Here is a 14,597-nt window from a genome sequence, read left to right as displayed (position 1 = left end):
ACTATTTTGTATTATTTCCTTGTGCCAGTAAACTGCTAAACTTTTGCATATGTAACTTCCGCTTGTGCAAAAGCTCTCTTACAATTTTTATTTAGATTTGCACATGAAGCTTACCACACAGTTCAATCACAAGCAGGACCATTTATTTACATTGAACTTAAAACTGAAATATAGTGGGCCTTTAACCTGCATGAACGAGCACAGTGCATTACACTGAAACTACCAAAGGCTTTCATGGACGTGGATATTCAAAGGAGCAAATCATGCTACACAGATTCAAATGTTTTTTCTTCTTTAGCCTATGTGCAATGAAACAGTCTCCTGTCTTATATTCTATGGGTTTTCTTTTTCTTCAAACTTGTTTACAGGGAAAGAACATTGCTGTTGTTTACAGATAGGAATACCTGTACTGTAAAGTTTTGTGGTGTATATCTGTACTGATATAATCCAATCTATGTCTGTAGATGTAAGACACAGTATTATGTGGTTGAAACCTGAAATAAATCTGAGGAAAGTATACTGTACAAAGTGATTTGTATTTGATATTTATTATAGATTACTGATTAAAAGGAAAAACATTGACCCTGAAACCAATATAAGTGCTGTTAGAGACATTATTTAAAATGGCCTTCATTTTTATAGTAATGAATAAAAAATACTTCCTGCAATGCAGTTTAACTGCAGTAAAAATATTTTAAAAACACAGCAATTTAAAGCTTCAACACATTAACTTGGAACAATATTCAACAATTACACATATTATTTTCCACACAAAGCAACAACTAATTAAATCAACAGTGGGTCCTGGGGATAAAATGAGCTGTAGGTAATGATGTCCAATGAAGCTTCATAAACCACTTCCTTTATTTTCTGATCCCACTAGATGGCCCTCTCTGTTTAACAAAGAGTTGAAGGCAGACAGAGTTGAGCTGTTTCTTTAAACTATAATCGCCATATAGTGGGGTCAACAAATACAACTAGGGTCACGGTCTCAGATCAACAAATTTAACATTGGCGATTATCATGCTTTCTGTGGCAAAGCAAAGTCGTATCTTCGCATCACGTCCAGTTTAACTTTGGTGAACTCTGAGCAGCCAAGTTGCAGCCTCACAATAATAACATCAAGACATGTGTGTCTGTTTGTGGTTGACCCCACTTGGCTGTCAAAACAGACGAAAAACCAGCAACTGATTTCCGTCTCCGGTACATCCTGCACTGCCTGCCTTCAACGAAAAAATCGCCTGGGCACTTGCCTGCATTCCCTTATGTGTGCCTATACCCTAATGGGTCATGAAGCTTCATTTGGACATAATTAGCTATAGGCCCATGATGACCCCTCTGTTTCTCCCATTCTCTGTGTGTTGTGTATAGATTAGTTAAAGCTGGTGAATATTATATAAATAGGTATTTGTTATATTTGTGAAAACTATCTTGACAGTGACATGAGACAGATAATCTGTGAAAAAAATCATTCCTCTGTCTCAAGACTCCATTGCGCCTAAATGCAAACAGCCAATCAGAGCCAAGCAGTCTTGAATGCAGCTGTCAATCATGTCGCTGACTGAATGAACTAAGAAGTGCTGATCAAATATGAATCAAGACTATGTTGCCTTTTTCTTACCTCAGATGTTTTCAGAACACATTGTTAGCGTGGAGGGAGGGAGATCTCACTTTAATTCAAATTATGGCATTTTTTTTGCCAAGTTACCAACTGTAGCTTTAACGGGCCCTTGATGAAGTAAAATGTACCATGTCAGCACAATATAAACTGAAAAGATAATAATAAAAGATTTGATCAGGACTGCTATACAAGATGGGTCTTAAGATTGTGTAAGAATCTACGTCGTCTTAAATCTTCTATCTGTTCAGAATGAGGATCCCCTGATCAGTTGTTGCTTTACATAGGTTGCTTATCCAACTTTGCAATCTTCTGCAAGTGATGAGCCAGGTGCAACGTGCATTTAAACAATCCTTTTGGCTTGAATACAACAAATTCACAACCCATTACAAAAACTGACATTAAACAACTCTCAGCGTACAGTCACTGTGTCTTCCTCTTTGTTCCATTAAGGCATGCTCATGTTGATTTGTCTTCATCAGTTTTGATCAAACAACATATTAATAACATATGTTTTATAAGTAACATGTAAGCCCCACACTATTGGCCACAGAAGCACCATCTCTGTGTTTGGAGCTCATACACCCTCCTTCATGCATGCAGGTGATGCCAGTTAAAGCAAGTGAAAGTTTAGTACTTATTTCTGTGGCTGGACATTGGACTGTGAGCATCAGTTCCCTTCAAGACTGATGTCAGAGTATCCGAAATTGTTTAGAAGCAGCTCCTCCTGCAGTCTTCTCAGAGCCACCAGTGGATCCTCTTTGAAAGGAGGCTCATGCTGTGAGGACATTTTGGAGATGTAGCCTTGATCAGATCCACTGCTTGGACCCTTTCCACTGGGCTCCAGGACCTCGTCCTCTTCCATCTCCACAGGCTGTGAGTGGACGATTTCGTGTGGAGGGAAATAATCCCTCTGCATGCTGGTATGTGAGGATTCTTGAGGTGTTGAGTCCAGGAAGTTCTGTAGCTCTAGGTCCGAGCTACCGTGGTCCAAATGAGCGGAGCAGTGGCTCATAGGTAGCAGGGAATCCTCTTCCTCATCCTCAGTGGGAATTTGACCGGAGCGTTCTTCTTCGAGGGAGAGCCAGTTCTGTCTTGGTGGTTGCGGGTTGTTCAAAACAGGCTCAACTATGTAGGCAGATTCTGGACTGGGGCTGTGTGGATACAGGTGGTCTGTCAACACTTCGTCCAGGTTTGACAGATACAGGGGTTCGCACTCGGGGTTCACTACTGGTGTCAGTTCTGCCACTGAGGACAGCTCGCACCCTGGGTTCAGTTCAGGTATAAGGACATGAATGCTGTCGAGATTTTCATTGATTTCCACCTCATGGACGTGGACAGGACGCCCGTCCCTGATTAGAGGAACACACTCTAGGACTGGAGGGATCTGCAGCTGTTCGATGAGCTGGTTTGCCTCAGCTCTGATCTCGTCCTCACTGTTCACACACTCCTTTTCAAACCAATCAGGATTTCCCAACTGGTAGGCCTGGAAGGTTTCAATGGCATCCTTAAGGGCTCTACCTGAGGGACACTCAAAATATTCATCCGCACCAATGCCTTTGATATGGGTCACCTGACCTGGCTGATACTTCTCAAAGTTCAGGATGCGGAAGAAGAGCTCTTCGAAATGCTTCATCAGCTTGTACTTGACTGCAATATCAAAAACCGATGGCACGTCTTTTTCCGTGCTGATGTCATCGAAGTAGGCCACCATGTACTTGCCCAGCATGCCTGCCTGATGCATGTCAGGTAGGAAGAGGTTGAGAAAGGGAGTAAGCATGTCGTCAGTAGGGGAGAGAGCATCTTCCCTTAGCGTCACCCGACCTTGACCGCACAAGGCCCTCCACTTTGCCTGGACACCTCGCGAGCACAGCACCAGTATTTTGTCAGAAGGATTTTTAAGCTGTTGTCGCTGCCACTCAAGCCAACGGACGCGACCCACCATGCCGACCGAGGTGGAGTCTAACAGGTCAGCCAGCACCTCGGTGCCACACTTGGCCCGGAGGAAGGCACAGAGCTTGAGCACCACGTCCCTGTAGAGGTGGTGGTCCTGGGAGTAGATGACCAGCACTTTGGGAGGTTGTTTAAGTGGATGTGGCTGCGTAATCACACCTTTCCCAGGTGCTGCAGTATCACCAGGTTTGCCTAAAAGTGCAAAAAATAAAAGCGATCAGAAAATTAAGAGTAGTTTAAAATGAATAGCACTTGAGGCACAAATGAACAAAATCAATTTTCCTTATTCAATTAAATTAATTTTAAAGTCAGAAGACAATAGAACTAGACCTGAAAAATAAGAATATGTGTGACTAACCTTGCTTCCGGCAGAGGATGTACATAACTACTGCCATCACAAAAGATGTCAACACCACTCCAAGGATGACAAATGTGTACACAGGGACATAGGACCCAGGGGCACCTGTTGGCTTTACTGTGGAAAATAAAAAGCACAGTTCATTGATTAGCATTTCCGATGAGGAGTTGCTTTAGTCTGGATAGTGGCTATAGGGATAGAAAAGTAAATTACGGGGCTCAATGCAAACTTGTAAAAGTGGTGGCAGGGTGGCAACTTGAAGTCAGCTTTTGGTTGCCTAAGCTGAAAATGATGTTAACAATATTCATCTTTAATTTTGAGTAATTATGCAGTTAAATGTCATCTTTCATTTAACGATCCATGACGACATGATGGATCGTTCACATTTAGTCCAATTTATATCTAGATTAATTCTGCCTTGGAACACATAGACAGATCTGATCTGAAGTAGCAAACTTTAATTTTAAACATGTTATTCAGTATGGCCTAGGCCTATAAATAAGCTCTAGCTATAGGAGTTTGTTCCCATATGACGAAACCTACTGACTTAGGTGATCGCCTGAATTAAATCTAGTGCCGTCAACTGGTAAAAACTAGAATTTGTCGAATAGTCAGGTCAATTTTATTTCTATAGCCCTATATGGCAGACTCTGACCTTTGACTCTTCTTCGAATATAGAAAAACTAAACTAAAACTAAAAAGTCTAGACTTTGGTTAATAAATACCTGCAGAACTAATAGCATTCCCATCAGCCTTTGCTGTACCTTCTGTTAGTATTAACATGTTTTATGAGGAAGTAAAAAATAAGGTTTTCCCCTAAACTGTTTCCTGATTTTCACAGTTACATAATAGTCCCTCACATTCAAGGTAACAAGGAAGAGGTGCAGAGATGAAGGAATTGAGGAAACACATTTTAGGAAAGGACACATTCTGCCCGTAAAAATGATAGACAGATTATGTTGTATTGGGCTGGGAATGTGAGGAATGTGGAGAACAGAGTTCGCGCTGCCGGTGGAGCTCACAAACTTTTGTTTCCTCCTTGTGCTGCTGACAAAAACAAATTTCCCCTCTGGGATCAATAAAGGCTTATCTTATCTTATTTGGTTGTGTTTTTTAGGCTAAGACGTGTTGTACCTTAATCACCAGATAGAGCATCCAGTCACTCTCCTATATAAACATGATATTATAATATATATAAACTATATTTCAATTCCTGACCTGCCAACATACCAGGACAAATATCCCGAATTCTCTTTCGGCGGGTGCAGTCATTGCCACATTGTGGGAAAAGAGGTTTGATCTGCAGTGAATCAAGAATAACATTATGTTAATTAATGCCATTATGACTAATCACCAGATTGAAAAAGAAATAACAGTGTAGTTACACACTAACATCACTCAGACAAATAGATTTGAAATTATTTACCTCAGCATCAAACTTGCAACAATAGCTGGGCCATTTATCCAGGTTAAATGTAACATTCAGGGTCCTCTGACTAGCCTGGAGAAGAGAGTTTTATTCATTAGTTTTATCATTGAGGCACAGCTTTGAAGTGTATTGATCAGAAAAGAGGAGACGACAATCAAACATTGTAAACATTTGAATTGACTAAAATTCTGGTACACCTTTCTATAGAAGTCCTGAGAGTCAAGTGAGAAAAAAACATTCTGGTAAAACAATTTCTAAGTAAAATGTTCAACTAAATTGTACTTGTGTGGATTTGGCCGTGTGTACAGAGTGCATTGAAATCAAAATATTTGTTTTTTTGAGTGGCTGTAGTGAGATGCCAGATTTAAACACAGAGGCCTGCGCCAGAGGAGTTGAGACGGACTCAGATTTTGAGAAACACTTCCCCAAATCATGCTGCGGTGGCCAATCATGTAACCAGCGGTCCGGTGGGAGAAAACAACCTCCCAGTATTGTTACATATGTATTCAAATTCAAACATTATCATTTTGGTCGAAATACACTACTGGTCAAAAGTTTTAGAACACACCAACTTTTCCAGAATTTAATTGAAAATTATGCAGTTTAATGTCTCAGTGTACTCTGAAATGAATGCACATTTGCAACATCTAAAATTCTTTATTGAGCATGATAGTGTTTTGAAAGTAAAAAAAAAGATTCAAAATCACATTTTATGTTGGACTAAAGGACTAAAAAAAAGACACAAAATGACCAAAAAAATACACAAAATGACAAAAAAAGACACCAAAAGACACAAAATGACTAAAAAAAGAAACAAAATGACAAAAAAAAAAAGACACAAAATGACTTACAAAGACATGAAAAGAATTCAAAAATGAACAAAATAGCCCAAGACTCCATAGAGTTAAGTTGTTAACCCATTTCTTGTTCCCTGAAAAAGGCCTACTTGTATAATTCTGAAATGTACATTATTTTCCAGTTTTGGTTAAGCTTACCTTTTTTTATTTACCTCTGGCAGTTCACCACTTACCTTTGTACCCTTTCAAGCTGTTCATTTGACTTGAACTGCTTGAATTTCAATAAAAAACTGGAAAAATTGGGGTGTTCTAAAACTTTTGACCGGTAGTGTATGTATGTTTAGCGACAAAATGCTATTTTCCCAAACCTTTCCCAAAAACATTTTCCTTGTGACCTGACACCTGACCTGATTATGTTGATAAATCTATATCCATACCCATAGCCAGTGTGCATTACCAACAGCAGTCGGTATACATTCCTTGTTTGGAGAAGCAGACAGAAGCTAAGCAACATACTGCTGTGGAGCTGAGACCAAAAGTCACACAACAACACAAACAAACAGATTGAGTCTGGTCTCTTTCAAGAGAATGATATACAGGGTGTCCTTAAAGTCTCTTTACAACGTAAAACAATTATTACAAAAGCAAATGAACAGACAAATATGTGGAAATTATTACAAAATGAGGAGTAGATATTGAAGTGGTTTTTGCCTCATTTAATACACCTCTACATGGGTTAGGGTTAGGTACTCGATTTCTTGCCATGTTCGGTGTAGAATAGAATCATCAATGGTCGCAATGGCATCAATGATCTTTTGCTTTAAGTCAGTGATGTCCTGTATCTTTGTTCGATACACCATAGCTTTAACATAACCCCACAGAAAGATTTTTGGTAACACTTTACAATAACCATCATTTATAAATGTTAAACAGATAGTTTATTAATGTTTAATCATCATTTATAAACCGTATATAGGCCATTTAGAATGGTAAATACATCATTTATTAATATTTAACTAACTAAATAATTTATAAATGACAAATAGATAGTTTATGAATGTAAGTTTATAGTTACTTTACCCTTAACAAACAATTGCATTATAATTTATAGTTTATTAATAGTTTTAGTTGCACTCATTATAACATTTTTAACACCATATTAAGTATGTTAATGATTTTGAAATGATTTATATACCTTCAAGAAATTGGTTGAAAACATTTAAAGATTAAATATGTATAGCACTTTGTAAATGGTTAATAATTGGTTTATAAACCATCTATAAACATTACTTAGTTGGTTATTGTAAAGTATTACCAGCTTTTTTTGTTTAAATAAGACATGATACACATTGTGCCTTCTCTTGAGGAGTAGCTATTTTCATAGGGGTTCATTTACCACTACCTATTTCAAATCAAATCAAAATCAATCAACAGAGTACCTGAAACACACAAATGCAATGCGATTAAAAACTTTGATAACCACTGAGTACATACAAATCTGAGTAAGATATCTCATCATTTGCCTTTGTAATATTTTTTTTAATTGTAAAGAGACTTTAGGGACACCCTGTATAGTACTGTAGACAGGGACTGCAGTAAAATGTTAGAATATTTCCACACCGTCAGACAGTCTATCAACCAAATCAGTTTTTTAACCTGGAAGAATGCAGAAGTGACTTTACCATCCACCTCAGTACTTTGTCATATTTTAAATCTCTTCTTAAGACTCATTTTTATCGTATTACCTTTTATTGACCTTCTGCTCCTAAATGTATGTGTTTTTTGTCATTGTATGTTCTTTTGGATTTGACCTAATTGGGTGTCCACAACATACATTCTGTGCTGTGAACAGCTAACATTGTGGTCACTTACGTCACTGCTATTTGCTCCGTCTGAGTGGGCGATTCCATTTCAAAACCCCCCAAAAGAACGCAGATGGAGTTGGCCTTTAAATGAGCCCCTGCACTGTTGCGCAACTCCACCTGATCTCATGTGAATGCGGTGTTAGTCCTGAACAGTGTTTAGAACGTGATACACTTCAGCCTTTTGTCGCTGAAATGAGTATTACAGTAACATGGGGCAGTCTTGTGGAAAATCTTTTTAATAACCAAAATCATTATCAAGAAAACCATGGAAATGGCTTGATATCAGCTCTTAAATTATACTCTTATGAGCTATTTTTGTTGTTATCATTATATTTGTCCACACAAATATACCTTTAGTTATACCAGGCATTAAAGAACAAGAAATTGAAGGAAACTAGAGTGGTCTAATATTTTTTTTCCATGACTGTATGCTTATAAAATATAGACTAAAGCAGTGTGATAAAAATAACCCTTAAATAAATACAGAGTACAGCTTGGTTGGTAGCAGGTTTACCTGTCAAATATTTTTGTTGGCGTTAATAGTAAAGACGGCTAAAATAGCCCTTGATGCTACTCTGTAAAATGTTTAGTCCTAAAATAGGAAAGGGGGGGGGACAAGTGGTTTGCAAATATAATGAGCAGCCATTTCTACCATGAGTTGAAAAATAGTGCACAGAGATGCAGGACAAAGTTTCCTGTTCTGATATGAAGAAAAAAAACTGGGGTAAAAACTAGGTTAAGGTACACAGGATGTTGTAATGAGCACATACAGTAATGTTCTGGGTCAAATCACAAGGAAAATGCATTTATCTTCTGTGCGAGACAGCCTACAGCACAAAGGCTACTCAATACAAAGGCAGTTGAATGTTCATCATGCTGTGACCTTACCTTATATGTACGGACTACCTGGTCGGTAGAAGAGCAGCTGACTTTAACTATGTACTCCTCACAGAGTGTGTCAGGAGTGAAGCTGACAGCCAGTACAGATGTGTTATCCACTGCAGTGGTTTGAGCCAGACTGATGTTAGGCTGCCACAGACTTCCTGCAGTACAGCAACGAGACAACATGTTAGAAGTGCTTCATGTGACGTACTTACTCTTACTGGACATTAGAATATCAGGGACTCACCTCTCTCTATGCAAAACTGGGTCATCTGCATTGTGGGATCGAGACAATCTGAGAAAAACAAAACAAGAAAAGTCAAAGTTCTGCAAAGTGAAGATGACACCGGATGCACCAAATCTCCCTGGTTTGTTTATTTCATCTAAAAAAACAGAGCTGTTTTTGGTTTATGAAATTGCGTAAGAGTTGTATGAATCATCCGCCCATGATTTCTAAAGCTGCCATGGTGTCAGATGGTTCATATTTCAGTATATATATATACTGTACATCATCCTGTATATTCCAGGTAATTTAATTTGGGCTCCACCCACACAGACAACAGACTGATTGCACAAATAAATGGACAAATAAGAAACCTGGAATGAGATACATTTGACTAAACAAATAAGGAAATACATTAATTCAAATGAAACTCAACCCACTCATAAATTCACCCAACAGTGCCAGGAACTCTTCCATGTGCAATTGCTCAATACATAAACTCACCAGGAACTTTGACATCAGCGCTGACATCATACGGGGTGTGGCCAATCTCTGGTTTAGGGATGTTGACGACAGAGACGTGGTATTCCCGACCTGGGTCCAAGATCAGCATATTAGCTGAGAACGACCACTGAAAACACAGGAAAATATTGTTTGTTAGAAAATTCAACTTCAATGACTGTTTTTTTTAAAAGTATATCTTTATTAGTAATTATGTTTCACAACTTATTCACATATACAACATTTTCTCTTGCAGTACAGCACTGTGTCAAGTTTTTCTCATTATCAACTTGTAATTTAAAAAGAATCAAATTAATTAATCATTAAATCAAAGGTTGCAGGAACTTGTTGGTTAATACAATTTGTTAAACAGATTAGGTGCTAAATGTAACCATTTTTCACCAATGGAGAACTAATAAAATTGTAAAAAAAAATAAAATAAAAAAAATAAAAATAATAATAATAATTGGGCTCTTTGAATCCACAAGATTCTCAGTTTTCCAGCCTTATCCAATTTATGCAAGTCCAAGACTGTTTAGGGACCCAATATGCAGAAATATTCAAATACAATACGTTTAAATAACACATTTGTACTATATGAGAAAAACTGCATAGTTTTTTACCTCAAACTGCATGGTATTAGCATAAAGTGGGCATGTATATAAGGTGAAGCCTTGTGGTGACCTACAGAAGCCATTTTCCTTCAGACATCTTGAGGTCAGAGTTCATGTGATCCATTTAAAAATATCAGTTTCTCCCTCATTAAATTTAGCCTAAATCTGGAGCATTATTTATAATACTACAATTCAATACTACAACATCATTTAGCAGATGATTTATCCAAAGCGACGTACATTTCAGAGTTTACACAACACAAGCCAAGATCAAGATCAAAGCCCCTTCCTGACAAGATATGGTATACAAGAATTTTCATATTTTCATGTGACATCCATATCCTGTCTGTCGCATTAAAAATAAGTGTGCTACTACTTCTGGGGAAAAAAAGGAGTCGAAGTTTATGGGCTTAAGAAACAACATTGTGCAGCTCTGCTTTTCTCCATGGGTTTCTCAGGGAGTATTATATAAAGTATTTCATTCTGTAAATGTCAAAGTTCAGAAGGCTGGAGTCAACTGATCTGAAAGAATATATAATAAAATGAAATATGGCCATGACATTTATTTAAATATCTAAGTTGTTAAGAGCCACTCACCTGTTCCTCTGACGGATTCCTCATTGGAAGCTTGTCTTTGAAGGAGTATCGGACACACAGGTTCTGGTTGGTGGACGCTACCAGAACGTGAAGCTCGGTGGCTCTCAGCTTACTAATACTGCCTGAGGAGAAACACAGCAGAGGTCACTTCCTGTCTTCACTACATTACATCAAATGAAGCTAAACTGAAGTCTTAACCCCTTAACGCCTGAATTTATATAGCTGTATATAAAAAAAATGTTTTATGTGTGTTTTTGCCTTTAAGTAGATGGTAAATAATGTTGAGATTATTAATTTCACTTTTGCACAAAAAATAAATAGAAATTTTGGTATGTTGCAAATTTGCGACAACAGGCATAATGGTCAATTTGGGGTCAATTTGGTATGTTGCAAATTTGCTACAGCAGGCATAATGGTCAATAATAGGATAACAATAACACAGTAATATAACAGTGAAAAAACAATGTTTTATTTATTCACCCTCGTTTATTTATATAAACCTGCAACAGCAGGTATTCAACCGGCATTGGGGGAATGCAGACGCTATCTCGGCTGGTTGACTGAGTCAAACGGTTTGTCGCATATTTGCGACAGCAGGCGTTAAGGGGTTAAATATCCTTTTTCTCATCTACTTCTTAAGACACTACTTGAGACAGCAGACGGACTCACCATCATCCTTTATCTTCCAGTTAGCAACCAGTACAGGGTGCAGGTGTCCTGTCTCATCCTGCCTGGTGTCCACAGACACCTGCAGCCCCTCTGGACCGCTGGGAGTGTACTCATGAACATCCAGCCATTTACTGTCCATACAGTTACCTGCACAGGGAGAGAAAGTCAGAGAGCTGCAAACCCTGACATTACATGCACAGTCTATCATTCATGTCTTCATTTGTTATTTATTAATTTAAATGTGACAAAGTGTTCCACACTGGGTTAGTTAAGGGCAGAGTTTTGTAGAAAACCAATGTTCAGATTTTTAGATTGAGTTTGTACCTAATATTGGTGACTACATGTGTGGATATTAGGTTACACAATAATAAACAGCACTTTTCTATGTGTACTTAAAAAATGACAGTTGCAGAAACATTACAGTAGGAATAAGAGTCAGATTCACTCACTTGTGGTGACGCTACACTTCAAACCCTGTGGCAGGGAAAAAGAAATTAGAAATGAGAACTACAGATATTGTCCACTTAACATATATAAACTTTACACCAACTACACAAAGTATATATATATATATATATATATATATATATATATATATATATATATATATATATAAATTAATTTAAATCAATTTTAATAATGTATTATTTACATTATTGTAATTGTGCAATGTTGATTGATATTCTTGTATTTTAAATGCTTTGGCAATGTTGTTTTTTTAATTGTTAGAAGGGCTCACTTAAGTTGGAATACTTTACAGGAAATCACATGATCGATACTTTCGATGATTAATTCTTGGCGTGAATATGCTGTATGAATATCTCTGTACACAACCACATGGTAACAAGCGAACCCTAGAATCTAAATAAGTTTTACAACTTAAAAAGTGGATTAAGTAGATTATGTGATATGTTCTTTTCATTTTATACATTGTTACATGAGCCTATTCATTCAACCATAGCAACAAAATAGTTAATTATTACACTACGCAAACCAGCAATTTCCATTCCGTCATTTAAAATACTATTTCAAAAACACAGAATAGTTACAGTGCTGTTGTATACAAAAATATAGGTATACTACATGACATTCTTACTAACAACACGTCCGACAAAACAAGCTTACCTGTTGAGAGCAGTTGAGAGGAGGCCATTGTAAAATCCTCACCGCGGACGACAGCGACACACACATGAACACTAAGAGTAGTTTAAAAAGAATCATTGTGAAGTAAGAAAACTGTCAGTCAAAGTCACTGCTATTACAAAACATTTCAGATTCAGAGTTTTAAACCGCTAAACAAAAGCGAAAATACAACGAGAGCACGGGTGACACTGCTGCTGATTAATGAAAAACTTCCTGCTCTCTATGTAAATCACCTGCTGTTTACAGTAAGTTAGGCCTACATGGTGCGTTCACGTCACTTGGGAATATAGAGCACTAGCTTTCTTGTTATTATTGCAGAACGGACATTAAATTGCTGACACTGGATGAAGTAAGGTAATTTGGGACATCGGGTAAAAAGGGACAAATTTAAGTTTCATTTGTTGAGCTCTTTAAGTCACTAATCATGCTATTGCATTGATTCTACACATCATTTTGCAAGTCCTTTATGAAATAATCAATCAAAAACAATTGATTTCTTCTTTTGAGTGACAATTTAATGCATTCAGGTAAAATGGGGCATTATTCTTAAGGAAAAGCATTTTTTTTAGGATATCAGGGGGAAAAAATCATGAGTTACTGTGTTATTGCTCCTACCCTTTCATATTACAGACCTTTTTAGTATTTGTGTCATTTAAAAATATTATAGATGATGCAATTGACCATGTTAAAAGCCCCAATAGTTTGAAATGAGCCATCCTTGATGTCCATACATTTAGTTAGGATACATTAATCAACCGTTTAAAAAAATTAACATGAAATACATTTGCTTTTAAAGTTAGCTAAATTAGGGGCCTATTTAGTCTCCTTTCTTGAGTGACCATCCCATTTTACTAGCTGTCCTATTTAACATAAACATGTCATCAGAGTGAGGTTGGGGTTCTTATTTTGTTTGGCAACATTTTTTTCAGGGTTAGCGTTCAGGTGTGTTGTAAAGAATAGAGTTAGAAACCGTTGAGATAGTGTCCTGTACCATTTTCAACAGAAAATGGCAATCAGCTCAATGTCTTAAATGTCCTTCCAGATTAATTTTATTTTACATATCAACAGTGCACATACTAATCTTCTATAGACCATGAATGCAACATGAATAGTGACTCAGACCTCTTCCTGTTGTGTGGGCTAGTAGGAACATGTTTCTGTGTTTTCACACACAAAGTGACACATTTCTGCTTGATCTTTTCTCTTCATCTTGATAAATGAAATGGTGTTATCATATGCTTCTGCATGTACGCTGTGGACAGAACACACTCATAAAGGAATATGTTAGTCAGTATACACTATCAAGTCAACAGTGGAGCATTAAGAGCAGTACGTGCTGATTTTACACAAATTCACCACAAGATGGCACTTGGATACACTTGTATTGTTGACTGCTACAACATGTGTCCTGTTGTCAGTGGACAGTATGATATTATGCACTTTTTTGGTCATATTTCATGTGTATCTATACATTTATAATGTCTAAGGAGTTGCATTTAATCACAGAATAAGAAGGCAACAGTAAGATTACTACCCAAACTGTCCACACTGGAACAGCCTTCCATGGTGTTACTATAATATTCTTATGTATATGTCTTAGTCTTATGTCTTGTTTAGTTACTTAGCCTACAATGAATTTTAAATACTGTAGAACCCAAAATACCATTTTCTAGCATGTAATGTCTGAGATAAAATACATACATTAAGTTATGATTTTGCTTTTATTATCTTAGTATTTATTCCTCATATTATATTCTGAAATATGTTCTTATGTAGCCTCTCAACTCTGAGTTTACGTTTTTTATTGCCTTAAGGGTTGAATTAAAGTTGGTGAAGCAGATTCTGATTTATTATTATATATTAATTTTTTTGGTCCTTGCTGATTGAATACTTGTGCATTTTATTAGTTTGATGTGTTGCTGTGTTTTAAACTGCATTGATTACAGTA

The 14,597-nt window shown here is 37.1% G+C and overlaps 1 protein-coding gene across 1 annotated transcript; it reads right to left on the bottom strand.

Annotated features, from left to right (window-relative positions):
* Positions 1–72: 72 nt before the first annotated feature.
* On the bottom strand, positions 73–12,878 carry il17ra1a (interleukin 17 receptor A1a). The gene is made up of 11 exons (XM_059326279.1): positions 12,632–12,878; positions 11,956–11,980; positions 11,507–11,653; positions 10,838–10,959; positions 9,630–9,756; positions 9,150–9,197; positions 8,909–9,063; positions 5,356–5,430; positions 5,160–5,229; positions 3,930–4,046; positions 73–3,763 (listed from the first exon to the last, which is right to left on the bottom strand). The coding sequence occupies exons 1-11, from the start codon at positions 12,725–12,727 to the stop codon at positions 2,289–2,291; spliced, it is 2,457 nt and encodes an 818-aa protein (XP_059182262.1). The 5' UTR covers positions 12,728–12,878; the 3' UTR covers positions 73–2,288.
* Positions 12,879–14,597: the final 1,719 nt, after the last annotated feature.

This window comes from Centropristis striata, chromosome 22 (assembly GCF_030273125.1).
Source record: "Centropristis striata isolate RG_2023a ecotype Rhode Island chromosome 22, C.striata_1.0, whole genome shotgun sequence".
In the NCBI taxonomy this organism is placed as follows: Eukaryota; Metazoa; Chordata; class Actinopteri; order Perciformes; family Serranidae; genus Centropristis; species Centropristis striata.
Note: the sequence above shows the minus strand (reverse complement) of the source record. Positions and strands in the feature narration are given on the sequence as shown.

What these genes read in the sequence shown, in the direction of transcription:
- il17ra1a (XM_059326279.1), bottom strand. Translation starts at nt 12,727, where the DNA reads ATGATTCTTTTTAAACTACTCTTAGTGTTCATGTGTGTGTCGCTGTCG. An exon ending in GAAGTGTAGCGTCACCACAA is followed by an intron (nt 11,654 to 11,955) that starts GTGAGTGAATCT and finishes CTCCCTGTGCAG; the next exon opens with GTAACTGTATGGACAGTAAA. An exon ending in AATTCGGGATATTTGTCCTG is followed by an intron (nt 4,047 to 5,159) that starts GTATGTTGGCAG and finishes TATTTTCCACAG; the next exon opens with TAAAGCCAACAGGTGCCCCT.